This window comes from Bemisia tabaci, chromosome 4 (assembly GCF_918797505.1).
Source record: "Bemisia tabaci chromosome 4, PGI_BMITA_v3".
Lineage (NCBI taxonomy): Eukaryota > Metazoa > Arthropoda > Insecta > Hemiptera > Aleyrodidae > Bemisia > Bemisia tabaci.
In genome coordinates, this window is record NC_092796.1 from 40,525,671 (window position 1) to 40,553,504 (window position 27,834).

General features: G+C 35.9%; 2 protein-coding genes across 2 annotated transcripts; one reads left to right on the forward strand and one right to left on the reverse strand.

Annotated features, from left to right (window-relative positions):
- The first annotated feature begins 92 nt into the window (after positions 1-92).
- Positions 93-15,752, forward strand: Prp40 (pre-mRNA processing factor 40). The gene is made up of 18 exons (XM_019048751.2): positions 93-281; positions 1,057-1,246; positions 2,030-2,105; positions 2,827-2,965; positions 3,504-3,652; positions 4,832-4,890; positions 5,318-5,419; positions 6,582-6,700; positions 7,316-7,576; positions 7,893-8,121; positions 8,496-8,629; positions 8,971-9,085; positions 9,887-9,999; positions 10,439-10,546; positions 11,362-11,556; positions 12,320-12,424; positions 12,767-12,913; positions 14,154-15,752. The coding sequence occupies exons 1-18, from the start codon at positions 279-281 to the stop codon at positions 14,310-14,312; spliced, it is 2,403 nt and encodes an 800-aa protein (XP_018904296.1). The 5' UTR covers positions 93-278; the 3' UTR covers positions 14,313-15,752.
- Positions 15,753-15,883: 131 nt separating this feature from the next.
- Mer (ezrin/radixin/moesin family protein merlin) lies at positions 15,884-27,692 on the reverse strand. Its single transcript, XM_019048752.2, has 12 exons — positions 27,467-27,692; positions 26,832-26,961; positions 26,210-26,415; positions 25,189-25,416; positions 24,275-24,484; positions 23,311-23,417; positions 22,568-22,697; positions 21,766-21,897; positions 21,127-21,315; positions 19,875-20,020; positions 19,523-19,682; positions 15,884-19,257 (listed from the first exon to the last, which is right to left on the reverse strand). The coding sequence occupies exons 1-12, from the start codon at positions 27,551-27,553 to the stop codon at positions 19,207-19,209; spliced, it is 1,776 nt and encodes a 591-aa protein (XP_018904297.1). The 5' UTR covers positions 27,554-27,692; the 3' UTR covers positions 15,884-19,206.
- Positions 27,693-27,834: the final 142 nt, after the last annotated feature.

The window sequence follows — 27,834 nt, forward strand, 5'->3', positions numbered from 1 at the left end:
TTACCAATGTTTACAAAGTTTCAGAGCTTTCGAGACGTCAATGACGTCACACGTGATCAGCCAATCGTAGCGACGCATATCCCCGGCTTTCGCGTTGTCGTGCACCGTTTTTGCTCGTCCCTTGTCCCCGTGCCGATTGACGACCGCAAATTCGTGTTTTTCGTGTAGAATCTTATGAAGTGTGATCTGCATTATTAAGTGTGATGTTCTACTACGGAAGACTCTCCTCAAATTAAACCGACAGCTCTCCGGGACGTGAAAATTTCTCCACCGCGGATATGGTGAGTACCCTCCCGACCTAACCTCACTTTAAGACTGTTTATGTTGAGAAACGGCTTCTCTTTCCTAACTACAGGAATTAGAATTTTCAGAATGATAAATTTACCTCAGTGTAGGTGTCAAATTTTATCATTAATTCATACTCCAAGTCTTTCTTTTACTGGATCACCAGACACACAGGGAGAACCGCTGATACTTCATCAGACGGCACCTACCTCCCCTGTTTGTGGTATGAGCAAGTTTTCTCCGATTTATCAGTATGCGCTGCTATTTTCCTTTCTAAGTATCCTTTCGAGCATTTAAAGGCAACCTCTGATGCATGCTTAACCATAAGCAAGTCAAGGAATAAGTTTGCTAGTTAGTATCTGAGTTTGATCGGACGTAAGAGATCGACAGATTACTGAAAACGAAGGAAGTTAAATTTTTATGATGTAGAAAGGACTTATTTTGGAAGTATTGTCCTTGAGTTTTTAGGTTTTACGAAACTTGGAGACCTATGATTTGTCTGAAGGTCTTGAGGAAGCTCTCAGTAGCAAAGAAGTCACCAAGTCTCTTTTCCAGGAATAGCTGAATCATCCATATCCTGAGGAAAAAAGGCACTGTAATGGAGGCATAATCCTCAGAGTATCCAAAGAAAGCATTGCGTTTCTTTGTTACTAAGCAGCTGCCTCAAGGCTGCAGAACAATTAATATTTGAATGGATTCAATAGTAGCAACCTCATGATATAGTCATCTTTTTCTTCGCAATCTGATATAAACTTCTTTGGCTTTTTACAGAATCCAGCAAAAGAGAATTTCCCATCCCCATTTCCTGGTGGACCGCCTGCCCTGCCACCAGGAGCGCCCATGGGTTTTGGAGGTGGGCCCCCACCTGCGTTCATTCCACCACCAGGACTGCCCCCACCTGGGCTCCCTGCAGGGCCCCCTGGATTTGGAGTGCCTCCGCCTGCATTTGGATTTCCTCATGGTAACATATTTCAAACTCCCAATTTGATCAAAATACACAGGGGCAAATTAATCTGTGCCTGATGTAAGGGTGCAAATAATTCTCAACCATGCAACCAACCGGTCACAACCGATTGCTTGCGAAAATGGGAAGATCGTGAAAAATGATTTTATAATGGAAAGAATGTACATCAGGAGTTAAATGGCGTATTTTTTTGCAAAATTCAGGTGATAACTGAAAGTTCCTAGTAACATCACAGTAAAAATTGCGCATCTTTTGCAAAATCGCGAGGTGTTATAAACACAAAGCGGTCATCACCCTGAAAGGTTTAAAGATGAATTGGTTTCCCAGATAAAAAAGCTAAGAATTTCCTGTATCCCTAACCAGGTGTAACTCTGCCCCATTCAAAACTCAAGGATAATGATATACTGCAAATGTGGTCTGCTACGGAAGGCCATTAAAAGCTCCATCAGGAAAATACCTAATGTAATCTGGACAAAGTTAACCTATTTTTTGTTTGTTTACTCATTGTACTCTTAAAACTGTCTTTGACTTGTGCCATCGTTAATTCGGCACATTTGTACGAACTTTTCGATATAAAATAAAACAAAATTGTCTCTGAGGTTTATAAATAACTGTCAAACTTTAGCTATTGAACTTTTTTGGACGGAAGATTTGATCACAAAATGTCACACAAAGTCAATAAACCCATGCGTAGTTTTATGCCCATGAAATGAAGTGGAACAAAGTTCTAGTGTTCTTTTTTAGATAGTTACTCACTTGTGCACTTTGCTTTTTTTTTAGAACCGTTGCTCCCAAATGGTTCTCCAATTCCAGTGCCACCAGAGCTAGCAAAATCATCAATCTTAACACCTCTCAGGTAACTTCACTTGTGAGCACAGCTTAAATGTTGTTTGAAAAAACTAAACCTTTCCTTAGGTATTAAACTGAAAGTAGCGTAACAAACGGGAAATTGAGATAACAAACTGTGAGCAAAATAATGACATATAAAGAGCCGGAACTACAAAACTCACACAAGTAAATTATAATCGCCGACGCGTTTCAGGGCTTCCCAGCTCCTTCTTGAAGGTTAATTTAGACTTGAAGAAGGGGTCAGGGAGCCCTGAAACACGTTCACGTTTTTAATTTATTTGTTTGAGTTTTTTAGTTCCAGCTTTCAATACGTCATTATGACTTTCCTAGGTGTTTGGAACTTGTTTTTAGCTAATTCAAGTTTGAAGTGTTGTGGAATTATATGAACTACACTAACCTGTTGAAATTATAAGGTTTCACCAGGTAACCAGCAACCTATTGTTTCTCAAATTTCTTCCCAAGATAAAAGATTTGTCCAGTAGATGTAGTGAGCGAGTGATCATATATATTTGAAGGGAGGGCTCATGGTAAAACTTTTTCGAAAGTGGGTACCTACTACTAATATTGGCTAGCTAACAATTCACCAGCCCCAATGCTCAGCTGCGAGTTCTTTATTTTCATTTCTCAATTTCTATTGTAATCTTTCAAAGTTTTTTTATTTATGCCTAAATTTTGATGAGCTGTCGCCACAATTTTGATTTAACATTTTTTTTAAAATAATCTTTTAGCGAGAAAAACGGAGAAGTAGACATTAAGAAAAGTGACTGGAGTGAGCACACTGCACCTGGAGGAAGAGTGTACTACTATAATTCCGTGACAAAGCAAAGTCTGTGGGAAAAACCTGAAGAACTCAAGACACCAGCAGAGGTAAGGAGCTTTTTTTAAAACCCCTTTCATTTTGTAGTTTGTCTCTGAATTTATCAGGATGCCAGCTTTTCATTATCACTGATAGATACAATTTTATTTTACTAATTAAAAGATCATGAGTTCATGAGCCTCATTATTGAAAAAATGCGAAAACTTCATCATGAAACTAAAACTAAACTTCTGGAAGAAGGCCTGCGTAGAATAGGAGCAAAAGACAGAACTGCAGCACTAAACCAAAGTGGAGCAAGACCATATCGGTGCGGATGGTAATTTTAAGCTTATTTTGAGTAAGAGAACATGTATGAAAGCAAGTGAGAAATAGAACGATATGGGGTTGTCAAATTGGTAGAAAGAAGCCCCCCTCATAATGTTCTTCATGGATTGATTTTTTTTCCGATACTTTCGTTTTGTCTACCCATTTTTACTAGTTTTATTGGAAAAAAAACTTTATTCTTGGATTGTTTTATCAGTAACTTCAGCGATAGTTCCAATAACGATACTTAATGTATGTATTTGAAATGTTTGCTTTTCTTTTCAGCTTTTACTCTCGAAGTGCCCTTGGAAGGAATATCAGTCGGACACGGGGAAAGTGTACTTTCATAATGTTAATACTAAAGAGTCTCGTTGGACTATTCCTGAGGAACTTGATGAGCTGAAGCAGAAAATACTCGCTGATGGCTTGGACTTGTAAGAAAAATTTACTTACTGAAATGTATTTATTTTATTTTATTTAATACAAACTACATACTTAATTACAAAAAAGAAGTACAAATAACTGCTATACACACCAGAAGCTTAGCTTGTGTGGTGTATGTTACAATAGAGAGAGAGATAGACAATATAGTGTAAAAACAAACAAATAATTAGATTGGTTCGCAGTAGCCTGACAGTAACTGATCAGAATTAATAACTTAAAAAAACAAAACAAGGCTCAAAACAAGAAAATACTCAAAGCAACAAACAAGTTTTCAAAGAATCCTTAATAGATTATTTGGGAAAGATAAGAAATTAAGGAAAGATTTAAGTAATTACTGAAAAATTAATGAATGGAATGTAGGTATGTAGTTCTTACTTCAGGGTTTAACTTATTAAAGTAATCAATCAATGTATAAGATAAATTTTTTCTTACAGCCTCGAGCCTCCCCAGAGGCAACATGAGGAGCTCCGATCCGTCCCCTCTAAAATTGTATCGTGTTTCTTTAACCACTCTATCTTTGAGAAGTAAAGGGAATAGCCGAATCAGATCAACCTCATACAACCCCTGAAAAGACAGGACACCAAGGAGATCACAAAGTTCCTCAGAGGGATACCTCTTCGGCAAACTCAGGATGACCTTGATGGCCTGCCTCTGCAGGCGAACCAGAGAATCCAAAACAGTAGCCCCTACCCCTCCATATACTCCTATTCCATACCCCAGAACTGGTTGAAATAAGGCAAAGTATAACTCACGAAGTGCATCTCTTGGGATATATCTCCTGAGATCTACCAGTGAGAATACCACTCTCCTCAATTTGGGTACAATGTAATCAATAGGCTTGCTCCAGTTGAGTGAACCATCTAAAATTATACTGAAATATTTGGCCTCATCTACAATTTTGATCCCAGCACACTCGCATTCTCCTCCTGTACACATGGCGTTGTGAAATTTAATATGATGTAATGGAGCAGGTACCTCTCTCCTACCTCTTGGATTTATTGGCAAGCATACCGTTTTACACATACTATGGCGCATAGATCTCTATTGCCTCCCATTCTACAATTGTTTTTGTTTTTTAAACCTTTCACATTTCTTTGAGTTTGAAGTGGGGGAAAAATATGTTTTATCTCTTTTCATCTGCTCATATATTCTGAATTTTTATTTTTCAGGCCAACCACCAATTTTCAAAGCTCATCGGCTGTCAACTCTCCGATTCCTATTCCCACAGGTGAGGGAGAGAATCAACAAATCTCAATTTTTAACTTATCCATCATAATTTGGTTTAGTTCTGCTAAAGGAATTAAAAAGAAAAAGTTTCAACAGTCCCCTTTTGTTCTTGATCAGCATCAGAATTAGTATGAGCAAAATGCGGATCGATGCATGAGTCGTTTGCACTAGTTGCAGTAGTGTTGCACCAAACATCATCTTTCTCTATGACGAAATATCTTGCTTGGATGAGTTTTTTCCCTCTCTAATGAGAAATTTAGTTATATCCTGAATTTTAACGACTGTAGGCAAAATCAACACTCTATCTAGCATCAGAATGTTTAAATTTTCTTTAAATATGTTCTTTTTTTTATTCTTTTTACATTTAATTTTACCCACTTGTGTTGTCAAAAATCTATGAATTTTTTTTTTCTTTTGGTTAATTTTAGGTCCTATGACACAGCTCACACCCCCTGTGTCCTCTTCCTCAGCCTTAGACCAAGCTATGGCAGCCACCCTTGCTGCTATTAGTGCTCCCTCTTCACTCAAAGGTAAGTGTTAATTGAATTTTGCTATCAGAGACGATTCTTCAGAGCGCCCCCCCCCCCCCCCCTCCACTAATTATCTCACAGGAAGATCAGGAGGCGTCAAGAATACAATTTTATTCCTCTGATGAAATACAAAATTGTACATTGTTTCACACCAACAAACTATCATTTAGTACAAAATTGTCGGCACAGCATTAAAAATCAAGCACCTGGGCCTTAATCATGAAAATCAAAAATTAAATAAGCATTATAGTGGGTGGAAAGTGTGATATTAGATGTTTGATAAGATAACAGACAATGAATGAAAGTTATAAATCAGTGGTTTCCAATTTCCTAGGGGTCTGCTTGATAAGGAAGGAGGATATAGAGGAATAAAGGATCAAATTTGAGAAGTACAGAAAAATGATGATAGAATAAGAAAGGAAGGTAGTCTGTTTTGAAAATGAATGATATCATTTTGACTGAATGCGGAGCATAACCTCTCTGCCCTCATAGTTCAAAATTTTCATTCATAAGAGCAAAATAATTGTGATCTATTTTTCTTTTCCATTCACTTTCATTTTTATTTCCGAAAAGTGTCATATGGATGGACTGAGTTAAAAAGATAATTACACAGAAAAGTCTACCTCAAATTTCCACAAATGCAATCTTGATTATGGTAGGAGACCATAAATTGCACACCCTTCACAGGGTTCATGAACAAATCATCTTAGGAACTGCTGGTCACCATCCCAAGTTATGGGCCACCAGATAGGGTTTGAATTATAGAAAAACATCACATGTTTTCTCTTGAAAATCTCTCCCACAAAACGATTCACTCGGCTATAACAATCAGAAATCAACTTTTGACGGAGGTGTTGAATAGTATTTTCAACACAGATAAAATGGAAGCTAGATTAAATGAATGACGCCGTTTGTATGCTCGCCATTTAACCACTGGTAATTTTAACTATTAAAATCGTATTTAGAAGTTGATTTCCAGACCTCTTGTCATACAATTTGTTTTCCTCATTAACTTTTGCCAAGGAAAATTTTTTCATAATGTTTTAATTCTAACCTTGTCTTGCGGCTCATCAGGGGAATATACTGCTTGTCAAATTAGATTATTTTAGTTTTCAGATATTTTCTGTTTTTTCAAAAATGTCCAATGTTTTTGCATTTTTAGACGAGGACAGTAATCCAGGCTCAGCATCAGCCAGCCGAAATGGAACTCCAGAGCCGAAACTAGTTTTTAAAGATAAAAAAGAAGCAATCGAAGCATTTAAGGACTTATTGAAGGAAAAGGTAAATTAGCTGCATAAGCCTGTCTCATATCTCCAACTACTCAGCTTGCAATTTTTCTAGAGCTGTGCAAACCTAAAAATGGAGACAATGTGACCATCTGCATGCAAAAGATCTCAGTCTCAAAAAGCTCATCATTAAATTATTGATAAAATTTTATAGAGAAGTGTTTTGCACTTTTTAGGGCAAAAAACGCCCAAAAATGTCAAACCAAACTGCAGTCACAACCTTTTTGAAATTTGTTCCTTTAAAAATGCAGTTTTATGAGGAAGCAATTTAAAAATTGCATACATCATGTGTGAAGCACAGAGTTTTTTAATTTAAATGTCAAAATACCGTTAAGTAGCATCCAAATGAACTGAACCCCCTTGTAATATATTTTTTAGAATACTAGAGTCTAACAGTATGTTGTTGCTGAATTGTTTAATTTCCACGAATTCTGTTTCAAGTCGTAAAATTGTTTCACAACTTTTTGCCACTGAACACTATTTTTATGCCGCTGCCCATAGTGAGATAAATTGTTTTTCTTCAATCAGTAAATGCTAAGATTCTACTTCTCAGTCTCAAACTTGTGTTTTGGTAAAGATGATCTGTATTTTCATAAATTTTATCCACCAGGATGTGCCTAGCAACGCAACATGGGAACAAGCTGTGAAAATGATCTCAAGAGACCCTCGTTATCCTCAGCTGAAACAACTTAATGAGAAGAAGCAGGCATTCAATGCCTATAAGACGCAAAAACTGAAAGAGGAACGAGAGGAGCAACGACTACGTGCCAAAAAGGCAAAAGAAGATCTTGAAGAATTTCTCATGACAACTGACAAGATCAATTCTAGCACACGGTACTACAAATGTATGGAGCTGTTTGATGATTTAGAGGTTAGTAATTTTGCTAGTTGATAAAACCGTGGAAGAACTAGCAAGTTCTTTCTTGTCAAAATGACTAGAGTGAGGAGGTTTCCTCAGAGGTACACTGATTGCATTCAAAAGTTGTCTTGGACCATTTCTCTGACTCAGTAAAATATTTTTTATGAAAAAATTTTGTATAAACCTGATAATATTTTTGAATTCTTCTCTTAAATTTGTCACAGTTCGAACAGGTGTCAACATAATTAATTAAATATTGGTTCCATCACTTCTTGTTAAACTTAAAGCTCTGGATATGTTTTATGCACTGTCAATGCTCTTTTTTCAGGTGTGGAAAAATGTCAACGACTCCGAACGGCGAGACATTTTCGAAGATGTCATGTTCAATCTAGCCAAACGGGAAAAAGAGGAAGCAAAAGCTAGAAAGAAAAGTAATATGAAACAATTAGCATCCATTCTGGATTCAATGACTCAAATTGAAGCTTTAACAACGTGGCAGGAAGCGCAGCAGATGCTATTGGACAATCCTGCGTTCACAGAGGAACCTAACCTCTTAGGTGAGCAGTGCAAATCAGTGTGAACTATTTTACAATAAATCTAGTGCGTATATGAGTTCAGGAGCATTTTAAATCTTTGTGGAAAAGGAGAGGTTTTTCCGTCTTAATTGTTTACAAGTTTAGTTCATCAAGGAGTTGAAATTGATATTTCTGTCAAATTTAGACATCCCACATTTTGCTTAGAACCGATTACTAAGTCTAACTTTTCAAGATAGTCTTAAAATGAATTCTTACATTTACCATTCCAGCTCAAAATTTTTTTATGTATGTTTTGAGTACTTTTTCAATTTTAAACGTATTTTTTGGGAATTGATCTTTCCTTCTCTAATTTTATCTAATGCATTTATTTTCTTCTTTTCATCTACCGAATGTAGCAATGGACAAAGAAGATGCTTTGATAGTGTTTGAAGATCACATCCGAGAGCTAGAGCGAGAAGAAGAAGAAGACAAGGAACGAGAGAAGAAGCGGTTAAAAAGGCAGCAACGGAAAGTTAGAGATAATTTTTGTGTAAGTGCTCATTCAGCTAATCTTCCTTTCAATTCAAGATATTGCATCTTTACAAGGCTATGGAAGAATTTTGCAACGTAGTTTTCAACGATAATAGTTCTACCTCATCAAGTTTCCCTCCTGGGTTCAGTAAAATCAGGATTATTTTGAAAAATAATCATGAAAATCCTTCATTATGTTTGTAAAATCATGATTGCAGTTGAGGTTTGGTAAAAAAATGTTGTATTTTTGCAACGATCTTTTGATGTTTCCTAAATTTTTGGAATTATACTTGATAATAATCGATGAAACTTAGTAAATTCTATGAATTGAATTTCTGATTTCTTATTTTTTTATACCAGGTGCTACTTGATGAACTACACGAGCAAGGCAAGGTTACATCCATGTCTCTGTGGGTAGAGTTGTATCCAATAATTAGTGCTGATATCCGATTCTCGGCCATGTTGGGTCAGCCAGGTATGTATCCTATCCTAATCAAAATCAATTTATTTGATTGAAGGTTTTACGATGGTTCTTACCTTTTAAAAAGATCAACTTTTGACAATAACATATTTTATTATGTCTCCATTAATCGCCCAACCAGGTTTAATCTTGTGTGAAATTTTTCTCTTTTTCATTTACCCTTTTAAATGTCATTTGAATGCGTCCCTTTTTTTGTTGTTGCCAATTTCTGTTACTTTTGAAAATTGCAATGATTTTTGTCAAGACCATTGCAGTTCTTAAGTCTTCAAGTCTTTAGAGACATGATTTTGTTGGTAGCTGCAGATCGCACGACAGATAAGGAATCTAATGACAACCACTAGTTATGACTTTGCATGATCATATAGTCACGACTGAGGTAAAGACTTAAAGTTTGAGTTGAACACTTCATGAGTCCGATGCTATGAATTAAAATACATGTCATTGGACTGAAGAGATTTTCTGCCAACTAACCAACTGGAGTAGAGGAGACTTCACCTGGCAAGAACTGTAAGAGTACCTTTGTATATAAAAAAGAATCGAACTCTTGGTCTTCATACTGCTACATGGCTGTCAAGATCAATAAAATGTTAGCATATACTGAAATTCATTTGTGGCACCGTAGCCTTAGATGACAGAGGCCATGAGAAAGTGTAAACCGATTGATCATTCACTAAACTAAATTCAAAAATTGCTAACTTACCTGATAGAGCCGTAACCCTGTCCTCAATACATTTTTTTTCTTCAAACTGTGAGATAAACCTCTATTAACGCACCACTCTTATGTTAATTTCTCAGGTTCAACACCTCTAGATTTATTCAAATTTTTTGTCGAGGATTTGAAGTCGCGATTCCATGACGAAAAGAAAATTATCAAGGAAATTCTCAAGGAAAAAGGATTTGAAGTTGAGGTAAACTTCCATTCCTATGTTTATGATCGTTTTTTTTGTTGGCATAGAGACCACATCAGAATTAATTTTTTTCAGTCCTGAGATGTTAGAGTTTTCTGAAAGGACGATATGCAGTACGATTTTCTAAAAAACGAAAAAAACTACCTTCTTAATTTAATCTAGTATAATATTACCCATTTCCTATTACACTCTTATTGCAGTCATTTTCTACCATAGTATCACAGTTATATGCTAAATTAAAGCCAGCAGATAACGGTTTACCCCTAACTGTTGTATTTCTGCATATTTCTCTCTATACTTTTTATGAGGGACAGTATTGTACCAGTGTATTTCAAGTATTCCGAATTTTCTTTGTGTTTTTTTTTAAATTTAACTTTTGTTTGGCATGTTTTTTTAATATCCAATTTTATCTTTTTTTCTCTCCTTAAATCTTTTCTAGACAAATACTTCCTTTGAAGAATTTGCAACCGTTGTATGTGAGGACCAGCGCTCAGCAACATTAGATGCAGGAAATGTTAAACTTACTTACAATGCTCTTTTGGAAAAGGTAATGTATTTTTTTGCCTCTCATTTAATGTGAAAAGAATATTTTCGTGGAACGCAAAATTATTAAGACTTTCAACTAAAAATGTTTTCTAAAAATGTTTCCAAATCAATTTTCAAGGCACATAAGTTTATAGACAATAAAAAAATTTATGTTCAATTATCCCTCTCTGAATATGATAAAAAGAATAAATACATACTGTTCTATCTGAATGTTTGTGCTGATAGTTGCTCAGCTCAGACTCTTTCTTTATTAGAGGGAAATTTTTGATTGGAATAAAAGTTACCATGGTAAATTATGTTTTCCTGAAGGAGAAAGATTCTTCCGACTTTAATTCAGTTTTTGACTCATTTCTTTAGCGGGCAAGTATTTTGTGGAAAGAGAGTAATCAAAAGTTAGGTTTTGCTAATGTTCTTCGCCAACATTCTTTAACAATCACTTTACATACCGTTTGATGTGAGACTGGTCTGAGAACTGGAAAGATCTCTGCAGTGTTTTTTCTGCTGTCCATTGTATCTTTTAAAAATAGACCAAATTGAAAATCCTCTGTAGGGAATGTAAAGTTCTGAAGGTAACATGCACAAAAATCCAACAAATTTCGCATTATATGCATTCAACTTTACTTTTCTACAAAAAAAAAGCTGTTAACTTTCTCCGGAATCATTTGATATTCATAAAAATAAGTATTTCAATAAATATTTACCGACTAACTCTCCAATTTTCTGTGAAATGCCTATGATGAAAAATACTTAAAACGTTTGTGCATTAGTTCGTGTGGTCAGTGGAATCAAAAATATTTAACCAAGTTGAAATTTCAGGCAGAGGCACGGGACAAGGAGCGGCAGAAAGAGGAGACAAGAAAGCAACGAAAACTAGAAAATGGGTTCAAGAATGTCCTGAGGGAATTCGATGTTGATTACAAGACAGAGTGGGAAGAGATCCGGCCTAAAATCGAAAAACAGGATGCTTTCAAAGCGATTATTGCTGAGTCTGAAAGAATCAGAGTCTTCAAGGTAGGTCTCTTCGATTCAATCAGACTTCAGGTGCTATGTGGCAGCATTGTGAGCGATGCTTGTTGAAGTTCAAGAATAAAAGTGCTGTGTTTTAACAATTTTGAACAGCAGTGCTCTTTTAGTTAAAACACAAAAAATTTTTGTTACAGGAGAAAATTTTTGGTATCTTCTCTATGAACTAGTTAAAAAATTCGGGGATGAAAAATTGTTAATGATGCTTAATATCTTACATTGGATCCATTTGGTCCATTGCATTGCGTTTGATGTAGACAACTAAAAATTGAAATTTTGAAAAATATAGCTGGTTTCTGACTATAAACTAGTCTCAACATTTTTTGGGGTGAAAACATGTGTAATATCTTTAACTCATTGCACTCAAATTATTTTTTGAGGTTATGCTCCCTGTATTCGCATTTGAACACGAGCAAAATTGTAAGCAATTTTTCGAACAGGAGTAGTTAGAGCTTGAAGGGCTAACTTGTTAAGTATCTATGTTTAAAAAAATTTCAAAAACTAAAAATTTGTGTTATTGATAATATTATTTTCTAGAAAGTTCTTTGCCTAGGAATTTAAAATATTCCAAACCTAAAATTGGAGGCTCTTTAATTTTTTTTTCTTTTTTTGCTGATTAAGAAGTAACTTAAAGGCAATGGACCGTAGTTTCCATCTATTTGAGTAATCTCATACCACTCATAAGCTCCTTTTTGCTTGCAGCATACATAATGTTGTAAAATTAAATGTGCCTTGTGATCTGCTATTTCAGGAGTACCAGCGTGACATAGATGAATCCTGTAACCATCATCATTCTAGGTCAAAGAAATCAAAACGTAACAAGAAAAATAGGAAACGGTCAAGATCACGCTCACATGTAAGTATTCTCATTTTATCACTATACCTTGCTTAGTAGACTAAGGTGGTCAAAGTGTAACCATTGCTGATTCATCTTGAAAATTTTCTGCACTTTTCATAGACGAATGTGAGATTTGCTCTCTAGAAAATCTCCTTAATAGATCTTAAAACTTTCAAAAATTTCAAATTTCAAAAAAATTTTTTAAATAAATTTCAAATAATTCTCTTGTTTTTTCTTATATTTGCCTATCTTCCAGATTCGATTTTTTGTGTTCCTCTTCCCCCTTCCACCCATGCTCAATGTGAATTGATTTCGCAAAATCTTGCCAATAGTCAACCACTAACTCTTGATTATGTGCAGGGTTCCGGAAGTGACTCAGACCACCACGGACGTAGGCGACGAAGGCGATCACACAGTTCACACTCCTCGGATGGTTCGGACTATCATCACCGATCGAGTAGACGTAAGAAGAGTAAGAAGAAGCGATCTACGCGAGACGAATCACCGGTCGGTATCTGAACCCTCCCCTCAGCCCCCTCCCATGCTTCGAGACCCATCCTGGCCCCAAGCGCCACAAGCGTATGTACCCATCCTTCCGCCTCCTTCTCTTTCCACTCCACATCCGCTCAAAAATACCAAGATTTACCTGACAAAAACATTTGGATCTACCCGAAAATTTTGTTGCATAATGTCCTAAAGAATCGGACAAAAGACAGTGTGACAGCTAATCATTTCAAGAATTATTCTTTCTTTAAGAAACTTCAGCAGTTGCAACTATTATGCATTTAAATGCAACTGAATATTTTACATCAGTAAAATGTAAGAAATTCTGCTCATTTATAAAAGGCTTCTAAGAATGCTAGATTTCTGGAAAACTAATAATGTAGGTCTCGGGTAAAGGTTGAGAATGCTAATTTCTCTCATTTTACTCCAGCTTCAAGGAGAAAATTAGGATTTGTCTTTATTTTGAAGTGACCTTTATTTCTCTAAAATCATAGAAAAATATGATAATGTAAGGATCACCATGTATTCAGAAAATACTGCTAAATGTAATTAATCAAAGCATGTTAGTTTATGGCTGCTTTTATCGAAAAGAGGTATTAATTCCAAGGTGAATTTATTTATTTTAATTTTTTCACAATTTCTTCCATTTTTCGACAGTTTTTTGAACAGTCATTTTAAACTCTCAGTGAATGAGTCTCAATTTTTATGTCTTCCTTTTTAACAATTTTTTGCCAAGCGGTTTCAAATATTTACACATGACATAACTGCCTTTACTAAATAAGGGAACCTTTGAAACTGGTCTCTGTTCTTCAATGAAAATTTTGTATCTATTGGGAAAGAGGAAAAACAGGAATCTTGTTCAAGACCTAACAGATACCTGTTGTAACCTATTTGTGTGGTGCCTAGAAATTAGTATTCCCTGTTATCGGAATTGCCGTTGTCGAACACTAGAATCTTTGACGGGAGCAAGCAAAGGCTTCTCAGACTTGTCTGAAAGATGATCTCTCATTGTTATTGCTGTAGAAAATTGTCTGATTTTTGGTTACTCTTTCAAGAAAATCCTCCATGATTCATGAGAAAATATCACAGTTGATATATTTTGGAAGAATGAAATTTGAGAGGAAATTTCGCAACTCAACTATTGAGATGCCGATCATTTTTCTAGTTTTATCAGTAATATTCTAAAATCAACCAAGTTTGATCATTTTCTCTGCATCCCTTTAAGTTTCTCTTCTGCCTGCAGGTCAAGTCTGATGAGCGTGAAGACGTAGCAACAAAAAAGAAAGAGGACAAACCGGAAGCCACCGATAATCCTCGTGAGCGCTCACCAGAAGTCAGTGATGAAGAATTAGAACGACAAAGGGCTGCTCTCTTACAACAACTTCACGAAGAGTCAGATTGAGGCTCGGCGTGCTCTACTCATCTACTTGTTTCTTATTAAGTAAATTGAAAGCATGATGGTGGCAAAAGCATTCGCTTTCATTTTGGATGATTTCAATTTCCATAAAGGAATATTATTCCTTGAATTTCCTTTTACCTACGGATATTATTTTCTCAGAATTCAAAAGTGAGTGCATGAGTGGGAATCTTATTTGGCGGTAATTTTAGGATTCTTAAAGAAAAGCGGTCCTGGCATCATTGTTGCAGCATGAGCTAGGTCTTTCAGTTCAGCCATCGAACTTCTTTCATTGTCCAGTATTATTGTTGTCAGTGAAAACTCAGGGGCAAAAACTTGAAGGTTTGAAACACTGAACACTATCTAAGGATCTCTCTTTGTGGTCCATTAGATAACTGTACCTCTTTTAAATTTTTGACCCCTAGTCCGTCAGTAATCTACTACGTTTTATAAATTTGAATATGAAGATGGCCACTGAAAGTTAATTTTATGTCAAAGAAATAATATATTCATGTAAGTATTTGCAGTGATTTTGAATCCCATTTTCGGACGAATGTGTCGCCCTCTTTTGTGCTAAAATGTTTACATTACCTGTACACGAACTAACTAGGGAATAAAATCCTGACTAATTTTATGAGGCTGGAAACGATTGTAACCTCAAGACTTGTTGATTAGAAGACCACTCTGTCAGTGTCTAATAGTAGGTGCTGAATTGAATATTTACTGCCTTAGAAAAATCAGGGGTATCAATTTTTAGGCACAGTCTTCTAATTTTGAATCTATTGATTAGATTTATCTTAAAAATTGGGTCCTTTTGCGTATTTAGCTTTCCTCTTAAATTTTAACGTTTGGTCTACATTGGTGAACTTCTGTGACTAATGTTGCATGGCGGACTAAGTAGTTAGTTGAACCAAGTAGACTCAGCTCAATCGGCGAAGTTGATTTTTGAATGTACAAAAGTTTCTCCGAAATTTGCCGATGTAGTTCACCTGTGTAGATAAAGCATTGCATGAAACTGGCATTAGGACAGTTTTTTTTTTTTTTTTTTTTTTTTACTGGTTTTGAAGCCTCTAGACACCATTTGTATCTCAAGGCAGTTTTTTCATATTTTATCACTTAATTGGCATTAGCAATGCAAATCCAAAAAAAAGGAATCAATCAGTCAATCAAATACTGAGAGAAAAATTCTTTGTAAGTAAGTTTTTATCCATTGATCGAGTAGAGTTCGTTTTGTAATAGCTTAAGTCTGAAAAGTGAGCAATAAAAAATGCAGACCTGGAGTGATCTTCCGTCTACCTTTAAGAAAGTCAAATTTGTTGCCGAATGATTTTCGTTTCTGCTGTAATGTTGTAAATATGTTGTAAATATTAGTTGATCGTCATTTTCACTTTGTACATTCATTTGATTAAAATAAATGGAGGAAACCTCCTCAGGCCTGTTCTTTTACTTCGGCTTAATTTTTAATTGTTTGTAAGAAAATTGATGACTTAAGTAGGTGCAGTTGTGTAATTGACGTTTTCATCTCTTGTTAGTGATGGATTAGGTTCGAAAAGGTTACAACACAATAGAAAACACAGTTTGCCTTCTCAGAGCGTTTTATTGCTAAAAATTTAGAATCTTAAATAAAATGAAATGAAAGTAAAAAGCGCTTGTAAAAAAAGCAGGCTGTTTTTGTAGATTTTGACAGTTAGACAAAAATATGTTGTCAAAAGTTTGGGAAGCGAGACCTGTTCTCCACGACACCTCTCCAGTTCACTGGTGTTCAGAATATAAATGCAGATGGAAAAAAATACACAGGCTCAATTTTACTTCTTTGTTCTCTTAGTAGCTGTCATAGTCGAAGTCGTTCCGTATATATTAAGGTCTCCCTCACCGATGTAATTCTTACGGCTTAAGGATGCCTTGACTTTCAAGGAACGACTATGAGTACAGCCCTAAACCTACAAATTCAACCTGCCAAGCTAAAACATTAAAAAATTGCAGCAACTCTTGGAGTTGCTATGACACCTAAAACAATCCAAGTTTTGTCAACTCATACCATCTGGTTAGGTGCGTTAATAAACTAAAATTAATTGAAAAAACAGTCGACTATCACAATTTTCAAGGCAAAAATTTACATTGAAGATTCGAAAGTTACAGAAATGAACTTAGTACATCAGCAGTGAAGCTGGAGGAATGCGTATCTTGGTTTGCAATGTTGAAGATTTTCTGTCTTTCTTTTCCTTTTTAAATGAAGAAGTACTCCTTGTTGTTCTTCGGAAACTCGCTCGATTTTACTCCTCCAAGTGATTAATATTTTAGGGAAATTTCAAGCAGTAGCCTTGATTAGTGCTTAAATGATAAAATAAAATGGGAGTGAGGGTTTTGAGACACCGCAAAGGAGATACACATTCCTGCAGTTTCACCCTCGATAGATTTGAAGCCATCAAGAGGACTTTCTTGAGGAATTCTCGACTATATCTCAAACACTTCTAAACTTCCATTAAGGTCTCTCATTTACAATTTTGATCAGAATTGATTCAGGCAAGTGCAGAAAATAAAATTAAAGTAGCATATTGCAAGCTCACTCGAATGCAAATCTAACTTTTTTAGAAAAATTGAGTGCTGGTAACGGGAACAGGAATTCCTGGGAACATAAGGCGTTGCTCATCAAGAAAAAGTGAGTGATAACTGTCAAAATTCGTGAGCAGCTCGCACGCACAAGCATTCATCAAAGTTCCTCGGGAATGTAAATTTGAAGGTTTCATAGTGGAAACAACTCTTCAGATTTTAAAACAACAAAATTAATTAGACCTTACTGTTCTTTATCCAATTTAAAAAACGGTATTAACGGCAGTAACACATTGTATCCAATCAATGGAATTGGTTTGTGCCGTATATGTGGTCAGAATCCAAAAAAACAGCTAGAAAGTGTTTTCTGCAAAACACTTATTTTAAATGAGGTAACTTCAAATGATTACTAATCATCAGTTGGAAGTTCATCTAAATTAAACTGATACGAATGAGAGAAATTGATCTGAAAAATACACTGCTTTTATAAAGGGTTCAGATGAATAGATACCATGATCTAAATCAAACCATTACAAATTTGCGACACTAATAACTGAACGCTTTAATGACAATCATACCATACATAACTTTGATTCAATTTCCCGAGAAATTTTGTTACAGTTAAACGGCCAAGCCACATTTCCTCAAGAAACACAGCTGGCCAATTACATTAGTTTGATTTTTATCTGGAATGAACTTCCAAAACAACTTAACTGATAAAAAATTGAACAAAACAGACTAAAAAATTCACAGGCCTTCCTAGGCACTAATTCGACTCACATTAATACAGATCGAAACAGAAATTTGATGGTTACTCCACCAACAAACCATGAGCTTTTAATAATGAATGGATATTTGGCACAAACTTAACAATAATAAATAAGACAAATTATTGACAAGGCTTTGATCCGATTTAGATTGTAGGTAAATTCCCAATGACAGGCCAGTGAATTGAAGCACTACTTTCCATGCTTCCTAAGCAAAAGATTTTCACAACAGAAAGTTCGAAATTTAACTCAAAAATTAGGTATAACTGTTTCGAATTTACATTAACTAAGTGAGAATACACAAGCAAGCTACATCTCTCGTTCAATTTGTGATGAGTGTCTGCCTTAATACCATGCACAAAAGTCCATGGTCCGAACTTGCTGCTGCGAAAACCAGGAAATTTGGATTTATATTAGTTCAATTTACACAAAAGACGATTGGTAACAATAGGAAAGAGCTTCCAAACGGAAATATACAAAATAATATGTACAAAACAGCTATGTAGAAAAATATACATGAATGGCAAACAGCATCAAAATAAAGCAGGCTTAGGTTAAGGCATCACATTGCAAACAAACCGAAAATTGGTTATGAACCTTCGTCTTCATATTATTATTCTTTCTTTGATTAATTTTCTAGACAGGGGACAGAGATTCACACAGCTTCCGAAATTAAGCCAAGAAAGACATTTTGAGGAATGAGAAGAGAATGGTATTGATTTTGAAGTTGATCAAACAATAATAATTTAACTTCAACAGGGTCCTAAGTCCAAACATTCAAAACAGAGAAGAAATTCAATGACTTGAGGCAAGTTACACAAAGGCTTATGTCTGATGATACTAGGATTTTAAAGGACTTTTCCCTTTTCGGCTTATTTTCCAGTCCTTCAAAGATATTTGAGGAGAAGAATAATGGTCTTCTTCAATTATGAAAAAAAGGTCAAAATTATCAGCTCAACGTAATAATTTTCAATAATCTTTGTTCCTATAATAGTAAGAACTCGGAGGATAAACCGAAATTGAGCGAGAGGACAAAAAACCAGTCTTGTACATGAAATTTTTCAGTATAGTTTCTTTCCCCGACTAATTCTAGTTTCCACATTTTTCAGCCAGTAGGTATTATAATATGCTATTGAAAACGATTTTTCAGCAGTTTTGGTTGATCTCCTTTCCAATACTTTAATTTTACAACAGACATTCAAGGATCTACTTTCCTACTATCTAATAGTTAACTTATAGAAGACTTTTACTGTTCTAAAATTAGTTGGTATCAAAAGAAAAGCACTATAGAAACATGTGTTGCTTTTTTTGCTTGTCAGTTTTTTTTATGCGATTGTTATCTATGCCCAGTGAAGGTCAAATGTTTTAGCTTAATGAAGCCCAGTTTTCAAATTATCTACCCTACTGGCTATATCATAAAAAGAGTATTTATGTTCAAAATAGTTTCAACACTGAAAATAGCACCTTAACTGTGGTTATCAGTTGATCCGTGAATGCGTCTGCACCTGCAGTTGCAAACAAAATGAATAATTGCACTGTGAGGATAAATGTATTTTAGTATACTGAGTAAAGGAGAGTTGTGATTACAGCTCTTCGAAAAAGGCCACTCTAGCTTTCGTTGAACCGGATTTCACCTACAACAACAAATTAAATAAAATTAGTGAACTGACAACCAATAAAAGTAGATAAAAAATGCAGAAAATATTTTCCACGCACAGCAGTGTTGCTTGTTTGTTGCTCAGTTTTTTGGAGAAACTGAGTGACCGCGACATTTTCATTGCGTTTTTGCACTCAGCCAGCATTGCAATTTGACTGTTCGTAACTGAAACCTCTGGTTGAAGTTTGAAATTTTCTCATGCCTAAAATATGGTGTACGATAAGTGTGTAGTGAAGACTTACCCTCCTCAAGGTTGAGTATTTGGTTTCTCCCAGCCGAACTTGCTCTTCATGAAGCGTGTCCAGGTCACTCTGCTTCTCACTGACCTTGAGGACTTCTATTTCTGTTCGAAGATCTCGCAGCTGATCTTGGAGATTCTTGCTCTTTTCTAGGTAATCCACCCTGCAAGAAAAAGTTCATTTTTTTTAAAAAAAATTTTCATCAAACAAATAGTTCTTTTCTCAAAAGGTACACCGCTACACCATTAGAGAAAAATTAAATGAATTCTATTTCTGCTTAAAATTCATTCATTATTACAGGATGACACAGCCACCAGCTAGAATTGACTAAACTAGAAAAAGCACAACATCATACCTTTCTTTTTCTATTTCTAGAGATAGTTGTTCGACATCGTTGTTCGTGATAAGGTCATACTGTGGAGAGAGATCCGACGGAGGTAATGTAGGCGATTCAGGATGCAAACTCTGGAGCTCCAGCACAGGAGAAGTTGAAAAAGCGTTCTGCCAAAAAGTGAGAGGAAAAGGTTATTACTAAACAAAAGAGGTTGGGCGGATATTCCTAAGAACGAGGAATTTGCAGCAATCTATACCATGTTTACAGCTCCCCAACATGAGGTCAGCAAATTCGTGCACTTTAATTTTCATTCCAATACAGGAACAGGTGCTGACGCATTTTAGCTTTTTGCGTTTTAAAATTATCAACCCCATCCCTCCCATTTTCTGCTTAGCATAACTTGACGGTCTAGTGTTTGAAAATGTCTCTTTTTTCATTAGTCTAAGAGCTAGCTGCACTTTCGGCGCCACTACTCAACTTCAAGCCAAAGAAAAGTCAGGACTATATTTTAGCAAAGTTTGAGACTTGCAGGAGTAGTGGCGTCGAAAATGCAACTGCATCTTAGACTATAATTTTTGATAGACCGACTGAATTTAGAAATAAAGGTTGGTATATTAATGAATGAAACTTTTATGAAGGAACTACAAATAATCAAGGAGCTTTCCAGAAAAAGAGCGCAAAATCAAATGCCACCTTCCTTCGGAAATTCGAGCACAGGATTTTTTGCGCTCCACTATATACGTGTGCAAATTTTCAGATCAATCCGTGGCCGTTTGGTATTGGGAAACCGTTTTTCCTTTTTTTCTAATGGTAGGATCATAGGTTCCCAGATGTTTCCAGATGAAAGGCTCATGATAAGCCCAGATGTGAGTGTTGAGCCAGCATCTTTTACCTAAAACTCCACTCTTTTGGTCTACCAATAAAATACTAAAGACAAATTCAATTTCTGTGCCTAAAACTAACCCCTACAAAAATGCTTAAGACTCCAGAAACGTACTCATAAAAAATCTCGGGAATTTTTGTCACTTTTTTTTAATCAAAACCTTTTTTTACTTGATTGCCACTTAATAATTAAGACATTTTGGCAAAGGGATTTAATTCCAAAGCCTCATAAAATTTCTTCAACTGTACACCATACCGCAAAAATTTGTCAAAACCTAAGATAAACTTTTTTAGAAAAAAAGTTGGAAGTAAGTACCATTGAAAAGGATATACTTCAATCGAGTTTGGGTCAGATTAGCTTGGAATGAGTAACCTCTTTAATAACACTTACATAGGCATTGCGAGAAAGGAATTCAAGGAGTTTTTCTTTGGCTTGTTTCTCAGCGAGACGTGCATGCAGAAGTTCATTTTTGAGTCTGTCAGCTTCTGCTGCTCTTTTCTCACTCTCATCTACCAGCCGGGCTGTTAGCTGCTCTGCTTCCCGCGTTTTTCGTTCCAAAGTCACCTTTTCTTCTTCCGTCTGAAACAAACACAGTGATAAATTTTAGGCTTTTTCAGGAGGAGAGAAATAATGAATGGCACCTAAGGAACCTAATCCGAATAGAACTTACTTGGGACAGACAACTGATATTAACGAAGTCATTTCTAGTCTGATGAATTTGCTATATTACATTAATATACATGACCCTGCTCATGGCAGTAACTGCTCAATGGGAAAAAAGGAAAGCTTTTTCAGCAGTTGACAAAAGATATATTCTAGAACGGATTCAAATGTTGTGAAGTTGGCAACTGAGCAATGGGAAATTTCAATAAATTGTAATGATTACATACATTGATCCATTTATCATTAAATTCAGTTTAGAGTATGCTGATAATTTTAGTGGATGCGGCAGAACATGAGATCTTCAATCAAAAAAGAAAAAACTCGCGAGAAAAGAGGAAAAGCTATGTATTGCAAACTGAGCCAAACCTTCATTGCAGTGAGCTTCATCCTTGTTATCTCGTTCTCAGCTTTTGTTGCTTTTTGGCTAAGTAGCATGGCCTCTTCTTCTGCAAACCGTGATTTTTCTGCAAGCAAATCTGCTGTTTCTTCAGACCGCCGCTGCAATAAAAATAATAATAATAATAATAGAAAAAACGTGAAAACCAACATGAACCCGTTTTTGAAGAGATGAACTGAGGCATACTATTGTAAATTCAAACAAATAAAATGAGGCTTTATAATAATCAGGTTTTCTCATAATAGAAAGGTGTGTGTAGAGAAAAAATGCTAAGTCTTCATTGGAGTTACAGTATTTTTTCTGGGGACAGCAGTGTGGTGGGTGGCAAAAATACTGATGGGATGGTATCGGTACATTAACTCTCAGACCAAGATGTAGCCTTTGAGTTAACCACCGCTTTACACACTTTCTGTTCAGAAGGATACATGCTTCTGTGTTATTCTGTCAAACAAGAGGAGAGGAATAGACTCTACTACAGTGTCAATAAAACATCATTGAATAAAAAAGCCCAAAAGTAAAATCACGCAAAAAAGCTAAAAAATTTACTTTTCAGCACCAAGTTTTACAAATAGGTACAAGGTAAGTTCCTTCATTAAAGTATTTAGTTCTATGGAGCTCTTAAAGAGTACTGCACCTATAACTGATGAAATTTAACCTAAACCAAACTGCGCTGATATATTTGAATAATGGTACTTCATACTACTGCTGAGTACGAGTCTGAGCCAACGAATATGTCAGAATATAATTTTAAAAAAAGAAAAGAAAACAAACCAATGCTTCATTGGCTAAGCGTATTTCCTCCTGGTACTGAAGAAGTCGTTGTTCCATGGCTGCTTTTTCACGCTCTGCAGCCTCTCGTAACTGCTTCTCACGTGCAAGTTTATTTCGTTCAATTAAACGCCTGGAGGAGAGAAAATCAAACTAAAAAATTGTAACATGTGGCTATTAACTTAATTAAACATCCTGTTAAAGAGGAAATCGTGCAAAATTTATCAAGAAAATTGATTCAAATTTTTAGCCTAAAGATTGCGGGTATTGAATTTTTCTATGGGTGTAGTAAAAGTTAGAGAAAATCTAATCTCAAAATCTTGGAGGGTAAAGTTTTGTTTCACATAAACGTTGCTTTCTGCGATTTCAAATTGTCATTTTTAATGATGGAGAAAAGACCTTGCCTGCATTTGTTTTGGAGGATAATTGTTGGGCAAAACACACTGGATTTTAAATGGTTCCATCCTGGTGGCCACATGAGAAATTGAAAATTTAATTGAGAGTCAGCCGCGAGTAAGTACTACTGCGCAAAATTATGCTAGCCCACCCCTGCTTCAAATTCAATGAAATGTTACATCTAAGAGAGTTTAATTTATGTGATCAAATAATTTTTCCTATTTTTCTTATTATTTCTAGGTCATTTTACAAAAATAGAATTTATCTTAAAAATCAGAGGGTAAAATTTTGTGGCAGTCAAATTGTAAAGAGATCATAAACACACTTCAGAAAAAAAAATATATTCAAACCTTGATTTCTCTTCTTTTGCTTGTGTTTTCATCTGTTGCACTTCCATGGAATCGGGTTTCCTTCTCCGCATAAAGAGATCGTGATTGCCTATACATAAATCTAATATCTGAAAAGACAATAACGTAAATTTAATAATCTTCAGGTGAGGAAGCAACTCTTCTATCCATAGCTAAATGCAAAAAATTGGTACCTCAATTTCAACACTTGAGAATCTCAAATTAGGATTCGAATTCTCCAAGGAAAACTAATTACATATAAAGTTTCCTTGCAATTTCGAGTGATTTTTCTAGAATGAAGAATAAAGGATGAAAATTCACGGAGAATTTGGATAAAGACTGTCGGTTCGTTTGAAAATCCTTTAAAAGGCATTCTGTGATTTTTCCACTTTAGCCATTAATATGTTTTAAATTAATATATTCAATGCTTGAGGTTTGATCTCATGATTTCGTTGAATTTTCGAGGAGGAATAATAAAAAAATCTTTTTTTTGAGTTGGCATCCTATTCTTAAGTTTTTATGACATTATATTTCCGAGAGTTTTTTCTGTTTTTTTAAAAGTCCTTGAGTATTTCCTCCCGTATAAATCCGTAAGGATATCAGATATCAAGTATGGACAGGTGACTTACAGACATTAAATTCGGACGAATGAGCTTAGCCCTCAGAAAATTGCAAACACACACAATATCCTGCAAAAATTCATAGTGACATTGCGATTTTACAGCTCTTTGAAGCTGAATTTGCCATCTTACGTTCAGGAACAGACAGATGCTATGAGAAATAGCATGTACAAAATCTGCAGAAATGCAGTTTAAACTTAAAGGATATTGAAGATGAAAAAGTTCAATGAAATTATTTGATTTGAAGAAAAACTTGTTGCAGGTTGAAAAAGTATTGAAAGCACTAGCCAACGAGCAAAATTAATTAATTTGCTGCAATAAGGGTTTAATTATAACAGGTTACTCACTAGTTTGTTCATGCGAACTTTTTGAGAGAAGAACACAAAGTTTGGTGATGATTTGTCTACAGGTTTGATGATAAATTTCTTATCATCAAAGCTGATATGCCGAATTTCTGACCAAGGAAAGGTTGTCTTCGGGCTTAATTTGTTCTCTTTTTCGTAAATATTTAGACCGAGTGCAGTGACACCCAACCACAGATCCGTGTCCTTTTTATTCTGCAAAAAAATAAGGACATGATACAACGCTGAAATATGAACTTCACAAAATTTCACAAAATTTTCTACTGCTTGGTTGCTGCTACCAAGGACAAGTATTCACTAAGACATAGAGGACTCTTGGATTTTGAAGCTATGCATGAACTATTTTTTTCCACTGATTCCACCATACTTTATTGTGTTCTATAGAGTAAAAAAAACACAGAGAAGAAAGGATATACTGCAGACAATATACTGAAAAATACCAATTTAAGGAAGACAAACCACACTCCATCCAGTTTTCCGGGCTTCATCAACCATATGATGAGAAAATGTAAAAAAAAAACTAAAGCTAAAATTTTTTGTTCGCTGTGATGAATGCTAAATGGATAGGCTATATATTAAGTTTCCATTGTCATGAGCTGGATATTTTAGCTTTGGGTGTTTTTGGCATTTTTCATCGTTTTACGGTTAGTGATATTCAGGAAACTTCGTGAAAAGTTCTAGGCTTTTCTTTGATTTTTGTTTTTCAACCTTGTCACTGTGTTATTTCCTTTTTTTTCTATATTTCTTCGTTATGTTGTGGAGGTGCTAGAGTGTATTTTGATGCATACCGTAGAAACTCGGGTGGGAATTTTTTTTTAATTTTCGAATTAAGTATTTCTTCAAAAGCTAACTTTGCAAGAAGAAAAAAAATGTATGGGAGATTCTAGGGAGCAACTTACGCAAATGGGAAAGTAGTTTACACCATACATGTCAAGATCCTGGGCAATCTTGAGATATTCCATTTCCGCCTCATCGCGAGACATACCCCGGTGGTCTGCGTACCATATGCGAATGCGGTCCTCCCACATCTCAGGGGTCATCTGATATTGGTCGATGACTCGCTGAGGCAGCAAGTCTTCAGAGGCCAGCATCCCTGGCTTGTACGTCATTTCATCATAATCTCCATACTGTAAATTTTGAAATGCCACAATATTACTACTTAAGGATAGTGCTTTCTGATTATAAATTGATAGAATCTGCCCCATGCAAAAGAAAATTTCCTGGACTCCTGGGGAACCTTGAAAGATGTCTAATAGAGGCAAATGGTGGGGTTGATTTGAGGGTTGAGTCTGATGAGGTTTTCTGTAGCTCCTCAGCCGGAGGCTGATGACATGAGGAATTTTGAATGCGCCGGAATGGCGAGAAAATGAGGAAAGTGATGTATTTCGACAGTCAATTCGCTATCTACTCTTATCCAATATTTGTTAAAGGAAAACATATTTCAAGGTGTAATTGCTGCATGCTAACTGACGGTAACATGAATGAGATTCGCCACTGTGTTACTGAAGATATAGTCTTAGCTTTCATATTGTTTTCATAGATGAGTAGTAGAAAGACATTTGACCAAAGTCGTGGAAACCCGTGCTCGCTTCTGATTGGTGCTGGATGACATCATTCCGTTCAGCGCGATACCAAGGTGTTTTAAATTAGCGGAAAAGTTGCACTTTTGGAACTGCGTATTTCTCGGTTTTTTGGTAACTTTATGGGATTTTCAATGGGCAAATTGTGTTCTAGGCATCATTTTATCTTCCGAAAAATGTATTCACGAGTCAAAATTTGTTCATGGTTTGGTGATCCATGAAGCTGACCTGCTTCCCTTCAAAGAAACAAAGAAGAGTAGAAATTTGGAGCACTATAATCAATGAGCTTTGTTTCTAAGTTTAGCATACTAAATAACAATGCCCGTATAACTCTACAAACCTTGGCTTGAACAGCATAGGATGCAAGGAGGACAGACGCCTCAGGTGGGCAGTATATGTCCATTGCAAGGATGGCTTGCTTTACTTGTAGGAAGAAAAGATGCTGCGTTAGTTCCTGCACGAGCTCCTCTGAAACATCTTCAGGATAGAATTTGGCAAGGAACGTAAATGATGCCGTTGCATTGTCCGAAACACTCTGGTCCACCACTGCAGTAAACAAATCAAACTTTTAGTTGCATTTAATCCCTATAAACTGATATTACCTGTTTCATCGTCTAAAAGCACCAGTTTTGTAGCTTATCACTGACAAAAGGAAAATGGAATAATAGAAACCAAAATTCAGATTTGAAAGCTGTTATTCATAAGGCGACAATTTCCTCTACAAGAGGTCGGCGCTGGTGCACTACCAAGATGAGTTATTTTTGAAATAAGATGGGAGTATCAATTAACTTCCATTGGATTCTCTCACTGAGGAGCTTGTATTCTATCAAAATTAGTTCTTAAAACTTGATACTATTTTTTTGTTCCGTAAAGAGGAAATGTGAAACATAAAAATAAGAGACGTCCAATGAGTCACATGTTCTTCATAAATTTGCCTGGTTTTGGTTGGATAGAAAACTCACCTTTCTTGTCAAGTTTCAGCCATGTTATGAAACCTTTACAATCCTCATACTGAAGTCCGAAGTACCAGGTTTCTCTGAGGCCTGTGGTGCGGCAAACCAAATCAAACAGATTTCTTCCAGTTGCTCGCCACTGAAAATAAATTTAAGCAATCAGCCATAAGAATTTCTTGTTTCACGTATTACAGGAACAAGAAATATAAATTTACGTGAAGTTCAGTGGCCGATCTTAGTTTCCACCGGGGTGCGCTCGAAAATCTGGTTCCAGTTCTGGCTGGGAAATACTAACCTCAAACTGTTGAGCTTGGCACTTACGATTCGAGCAAAAATGCTACAGAGTTCAGTGGGTCCTATTCCACAGATACCCACGAATTGATTTGGATTTCCAAACTGCATGGTTACAGAAATTATTTGGAAAATTCATGATGGACGAGACTGATCGCTCGAATGGGAGCGACAACTTGTCAAAAGCTGGTTGCCTGTCCCAAGGACGGTAACGCAGCAATTTTACTTGAAATAAATGATAATAGATCCGAGGATAAGCCTGAGATGGAGAGTTGGATTATTAATTAATTTAAAAATAGGGAAGAAGGAAGGGACTCAGGAGAAAGAAAGAAGGTAAACAACAGTGTATCTACCTCAAGATTGAACTCCAACTCTGCGTCCAAAGTACAAATCTTCACCGGGAAAGATTTACCGGACTTTTTTCGTCGGAAGGGAGACATGGTCGCAATTGTGGCTACCCATTCGAGAAGCAGGATCGAGGCAGAAATTAACACAATTCCTCACGGATTTTCGCCAATGAATCATGACTGAAAGACAAGAATGCGAATGTAAACAGGTTATCGTAAAGTCAACCGGCCGTGTGAATCGGGCAACCTCAGGCATTTGCGAGAGCTAGTTTCACATCTCGCACAAACGCTCGCATCCGAGTTCCTGGTTTTTACCATTTTTTACTCATTAATTGCGTCAAATATTGGCGAAAAATTCAATTTCATGGATAATT

Excerpts from the sequence above, each read along its gene's own strand:
- Prp40 (XM_019048751.2), top strand. Across the intron at positions 1,247-2,029 it reads TGCATTTGGATTTCCTCATG|AACCGTTGCTCCCAAATGGT; the intron begins GTAACATATTTC and ends CTTTTTTTTTAG. Across the intron at positions 10,000-10,438 it reads AAAAAGGATTTGAAGTTGAG|ACAAATACTTCCTTTGAAGA; the intron begins GTAAACTTCCAT and ends AATCTTTTCTAG.
- Mer (XM_019048752.2), bottom strand. The coding sequence starts at position 27,553 with ATGTCTCCCTTCCGACGAAAAAAGTCCGGTAAATCTTTCCCGGTGAAG. Across the intron at positions 22,698-23,310 it reads GCAAAAGAAGAGAAATCAAG|GCGTTTAATTGAACGAAATA; the intron begins GTTTGAATATAT and ends TCTCTCCTCCAG. Across the intron at positions 21,898-22,567 it reads GCTTAGCCAATGAAGCATTG|CGGCGGTCTGAAGAAACAGC; the intron begins GTTTGTTTTCTT and ends TTTTTATTGCAG.